At 41.7% G+C, this 5,908-nt stretch overlaps 1 protein-coding gene across 1 annotated transcript; it reads right to left on the minus strand.

The window, feature by feature from the left end:
• Positions 1-291: 291 nt before the first annotated feature.
• On the minus strand, positions 292-4,795 carry LOC131937956 (uncharacterized). Its single transcript, XM_059295747.1, has 5 exons — positions 4,684-4,795; positions 3,721-3,790; positions 2,690-2,803; positions 1,142-1,267; positions 292-503 (listed from the first exon to the last, which is right to left on the minus strand). Exons 1-5 carry the CDS (start codon positions 4,684-4,686, stop codon positions 373-375), a joined length of 444 nt encoding a protein of 147 aa, XP_059151730.1. The 5' UTR covers positions 4,687-4,795; the 3' UTR covers positions 292-372.
• Between the last annotated feature and the right edge of the window lie 1,113 nt (positions 4,796-5,908).

Genomic DNA, 5,908 nt, shown 5'->3' on the forward strand with positions numbered 1-5,908 from the left:
GTTAGGTTAGTTAAGTTAAGTTAAGTTAAGTTAAGTTAAGTTAAGTTAAGCTAGGCTAGGCAAGGCAAAGCAAGGCAAGGCAAGGCAAGGCAAGGCAAGGCAAGGCAAGGCAAAACAAAACAAAACAAAACAAAACAAAACAAAACAAAACAAAACAAAACAAAACAAAACAAAACAAAACGAAACGAAACGAAACGAAACGAAACGAAACAAAACAAAGCAAAACAAAACAAAACAAAACAAAACAAAACAAAACAAAACAAAACAAAACAAAACAGAACAAAACAAATGTTGGTGAATGAAGCTGACTTTTATTTCAAGTTGTCACGATCGTGACTTGAATTGGTCGAGACCACCACATCACGTGACAGGTCAGTTTGAGCAGCTTGTGCTGGCCAGTTGACCTTTGACCGTACACTTGCACTTGCTGTACAGCTTGCCATTGATGGTCGAGGGAAAAACTTCTCCGTCCCTGCGGCATTTGTTGGAGCTGTCGATACAGCCTGCAACATTGGGGGGGGGGGGGGGATGGGCCATAACTCTTGTTTTTGTATGGTCCATAACTCTTAATATATCAAGTTACAATTGGCCATAACTCTTGTTTTTGTAAAGTTTGGTCTATAACTCTTAATATATCAAGTTACAATTGGCCATAACTCTTGTTTTTGTATGGTCCATAACTCTTAATATATCAAGTTACAATTGGCCATAACTCTTGTTTTTGTATGGTCCATAACTCTTAATATATCAAGTTACAATTGGCCATAACTCTTGCAATCTCAAATTTACAAGTATTGGCCATAACTCTTGTTATGTCAAGTTAACAGGCTCTAAATCCTCCCTCTAAACTCCCACACCACCTACCGCATCCCCACCCAACTACCACACCCTCCCCCATCCCTCCACCCAACTACCACACCCCTCCCCCATCCCTCCACCCAACTACCACACCCCTCCCCCATCCCTCCACCCAACTACCACACCCCTCCCCCCATCCCTCCACCCAACTACCACACCCCTCCTCCCATCCCCACCCAACTACCACACCCCTCCACCCCCACCCCCACACTACTACCACCCAACGTTCCCCCCACCCCCTCTCACACTACAACCCTCCAACGCTCCCCATCCAGGAACTCACGGATAGAATCCACATCGACTGAGTAGTAGGTGAGGTCCCCTTTCTTGGACTTGGTGCAGCTGTAGGTCGTACAGTCGACATCAAACTTTGACCCCACTTTGTAGCAGCGACCTTTGAACTCACAGCCTGGTAGAGATGGGGGAGAAAATAGTTCCAGTCAGAGACAAACTTTTGGGTTAAAATCCTGTCAACATATATTTCCAACTAGATATCCTGATCTAATTAAGACATCGGCAGTGAGCTCCCCTACACGTTCTCTAGATTTGTTTACAACGGTAAGGATTGAGGTGGTACGTCCAGTGTAATCGAGTTAAAGAAATGGAAGGTAAGTTTGTTACAAAACCACACCTTTTAAAAAATAAAACACTTTTTTTAGAAAATGCCGTTTTACATGATATAAAATTATCAAATTCTGAAAGTTTTTTTAAAGAAATCCGTTGTGTAGTAAAGTACTATTTCTGGTTACGGGGAAACCCTGAAACATTGACAGGAACATTGTATAAGATCTAGATGTGTATCTCTAATCTTTGGGTCTTACAGATGTGTATCTCTAATCTTTGGGTCTTACAGATGTGTATCTCTAATCTTTGGGTCTTACAGATGTGTATCTCTAATCTTTGGGTCGGGTCTTACAGATGTGTATCTCTAATCTTTGGGTCGGGTCTTACAGATGTGTATCTCTGATCTTTGGGTCGGGTCTTACAGATGTGTATCTCTGATCTTTGGGTCTTACAGATGTGTATCTCTAATCTTTGGGTCGGGTCTTACAGATGTGTATCTCTAATCTTTGGGTCGGGTCTTACAGATGTGTATCTGTAATCTTTGGGTCGGGTCTTACAGATGTGTATCTCTAATCTTTGGGTCGGGTCTTACAGATGTGTATCTCTAATCTTTGGGTCGGGTCTTACAGATGTGTATCTCTAATCTTCGGGTCTTACAGATGTGTATCTCTGATCTTTGGGTCGGGTCTTACAGATGTGTATCTATAATCTTTGGGTCGGGTCTTACAGATGTGTATCTCTAATCTTTGGGTCGGGTCTTACAGATGTGTATCTCTGATCTTTGGGTCTTACAGATGTGTATCTCTAATCTTTGGGTCGGGTCTTACAGATGTGTATCTCTAATCTTTGGGTCGGGTCTTACAGATGTGTATCTGTAATCTTTGGGTCGGGTCTTACAGATGTGTATCTCTAATCTTTGGGTCGGGTCTTACAGATGTGTATCTCTAATCTTTGGGTCGGGTCTTACAGATGTGTATCTCTAATCTTCGGGTCTTACAGATGTGTATCTCTGATCTTTGGGTCGGGTCTTACAGATGTGTATCTATAATCTTTGGGTCGGGTCTTACAGATGTGTATCTCTAATCTTTGGGTCGGGTCTTACAGATGTGTATCTCTGATCTTTGGGTCTTACAGATATGTATCTCTAATCTTTGGGTCTTACAGATGTGTATCTATGATCTTTGGGTCGGGTCTTACAGATGTGTATCTATGATCTTTGGGTCGGGTCTTACAGATATGTATATCTGGTCTTTGGGTCGGGTCTTACCTTCCTCTTTAGTGACCAGAGCTCCGTCTTTACATTTGTATTTGATGCACTTCCCAGCAGGCAAGTTGACTAGGTCGCCATCTTTGTACGTCTTCCCGCTGACGATACACTGGGCTGTAGAACACGTCATCACATTAGATGTGTGTGTGTGGGGGGGGGGGGGGGAAACATGAGCACGTCATCACATTAGATGTGTGTGTGTGGGGGGGGGGGGGCAAGATGAACACGTCATCACATCAGATGTGTGTGGGGGGCAAGATGAACACGTCATCACATTAGATGTGTGTGTGTGGGGGGGGGACATAAATACGTCATTACATTAGATGTGTGTGTGTGTGGGGGACATAAATACGTCATCACATCAGATGTGTGTGTGGGGGGGACATAAATACGTCATCACATTAGATGTGTGTGTGGGGGGGACATAAATACGTCATCACATCAGATGTGTGTGTGGGGGGGGACATAAATACGTCATCACATCAGATGTGTGTGTGGGGGGGACATAAATACGTCATCACATTAGATGTGTGTGTGGGGGGGACATAAATACGTCATCACATCAGATGAGTGTGTGTGTGGGGGGGGGACATAAATACGTCATCACATTAGATGTGTGTGTGGGGGGGACATAAATACGTCATCACATTAGATGTGTGTGTGTGGGGGGGGGGGGGGACATAAATACGTCATCACATTAGATGTGTGTGTGTGGGGGACATAAATACGTCATCACATTAGATGAGTGTGTGTGTGTGTGGGGGGGCATAAATACGTCATCACATCAGATGTGTGGGGGGGGGGACATGAGCACGTCATCACATCAGATGTGTGTGTGAGGGGGGGGGGCAACATAATTAAGTCATCAGGTCAGATGGGGGGGGGGGGGCAACATAATTAAGTCATCAGGTCAGATGGGGGGGGCAACATAATTAAGTCATCAGGTCAGATGGGGGGGGGGGGGGGGCAACATAAACACATCATAAGATCAGATGTGTGGGCAACAGGACCACGTGTCTGAAGACACTCACCTCCACGTTTGGTCACTGCCTCTGCTGTAGCCAGTAGAGTGACCGCGACCAGCACATAGACACTGTAAGCCTGTGGGTGAAGTAGAGCGTACGTAAATATTAACCCGACAGTAACATATTATATGGTACCTAAATAAATATCTGATAATGAGCATATTGACACTAACAATAAGTTTAAATTTAAAGGGTAATCGAAATACAAAGACCGTCTTCACAGAAATGCCCTGAGTTCGAACCCTCTAACAAATGTGACTTGATAGCTTGGGACAGCAACCCATCTAGGATAGACAACTCCAAAATCAAACAATTGTCTTGAAATTTGCTCTTAAATGTAGTAAAAACGTTGACTCGTCATACTTAATACCGTCCAACGTTTAAAATAAAGAAGGAAGAAGAAAAGTAGTAGAAATACTAGCAATAATACCCGTCTGTATTCTGAGCCTTCACGGCCAGCAGATTTAACAAGACAATCCACACACATGAGAAAAGACAATCCAAGTTTAGTAGCTTTAAAAACACTGCAGCATGACTTTTACATGTCATTGCGTCTGTCTTCAGTAACGTCCACAAAAACTCCAGCATGACATTTACATGTCATTGCACCTGTCTTCGGTAACGTCCAATGCTGTAGGTGTCCTTTTGACAAACTTAAACATGGAACTTTCAACAAGTGTACGCCACACTGGTACCCAGATCTACTTTGTGAACATCTTCGGCAACATCTTCGTCAACAGCTTCGTCAATATCTTCGTCAACATCTTCGTTAAGATCTTCGTCAACATCTTGGTCAACATCTTCGTCAACATCTTCGTCAACATATTCGTTAAGATCTTGGTCAACATCTGGGTCAACATCTTGGTCAACATCTTGGTCAACATCTTCTATAGCTTGAACTCTTAACGCGAGTAAAAAAAACAATCATGTAAACATTTGTGTTACAGAAAGAATAAACATTGCTCTGACCATTTGATCTTGTAGTCCGGTAGTAAATGGAAGTAACTATATCTCGAGTTCTTTGATTAAAAGGTTGCCACAGAACTCAGGCTGAGCACCTACTCACGTTTTATAGGGAAAATTTAATGGCATTCAAGAAAATCTTCACCAAAACAACATCTGTTTACCCAATTAGCACCGCCAGCCTGAGTTTGTGATTATTTAAATTAATAGTTTGTAAATAATTGGACTTTTTTTACACTGTGTTTTTTTTTTAGATATTAAACTTGTCAAATCTGTTCACCAAACATTCAACGTTCAGCTAATTTTATAAGTAACAACGTGGGTAGTTATTAGATCTGCTCCAGTAGACAAATTATGTTTCGTGCACTAGTACATTTGTTTAGTTGTATAGGCAAAACCGTATGTAGCGTGTAGTGTAGGAAACACAGTATGTAGCGTGTAGTGTAGGCAAAACAGTATGTGGCGTGTAGTGTAGGCAACAGTATATAGCGTGTAGTCTAGGCAACACAGTATGTAGCGTGTAGTGTAGGCAACACAATATGTAGCGTGTAGTATAGGCAATACAGTATGTAGCGTGTAGTGTAGGAAACACTTTATTTATTATTTATTATTTTTGTGTGTTTTCTTTTCCTGTGTTTTTTTTTCTCTGTGACTTTTATTCCTACAATTTATCAAAATCTGCACCTGGAGAAAATCTCGGACTAGTCTACATCGACACCCTTCACGACTAAAACAAAACGTATTTTTTCTACTTCCTCTAAATATGTTGTTCGTTAACCTGAAGCATTTATATGACGTCAGTCATACGTCAGCAGTGTCTAGTCTCTAGGTGATAAAACATTGACGTCAGTATCAACGTCACTACCAAATCTTGGGAACAAAATACCACAACAGAAACATGTTTTTACAGCAACGCGAGAATGTGTTGCGCGTGGTTGAGAATGTGGTTGAGAATCTAATTAAAATAATTAAGGTAATCAGCGTGTGTTGACAAGCTAGTGATGATGTTCTAGCTAGAGGTGAGAGATTTGCTGGGTCAGGGGATAAAACAATGCTAATTCATTAGTTAATTAGATGAGTCGCGATATAAAACAATGCTAATTAATTAGTTAATCAGGTGAGGGGAGAGATAAAACAATGCTAATTAATTAGATGCGCGGAGAGATAAAACGATGCCAATTAATTAGTTAATTAGATGAGTGGCGATATAAAACAATGCTAATTAATTAAT

The sequence above is a fragment of the Physella acuta genome, unplaced genomic scaffold (genome assembly GCF_028476545.2).
Source record: "Physella acuta isolate Inbredline_101_S28 unplaced genomic scaffold, ASM2847654v3 ptg000225l, whole genome shotgun sequence".
Taxonomy (NCBI): domain Eukaryota; kingdom Metazoa; phylum Mollusca; class Gastropoda; family Physidae; genus Physella; species Physella acuta.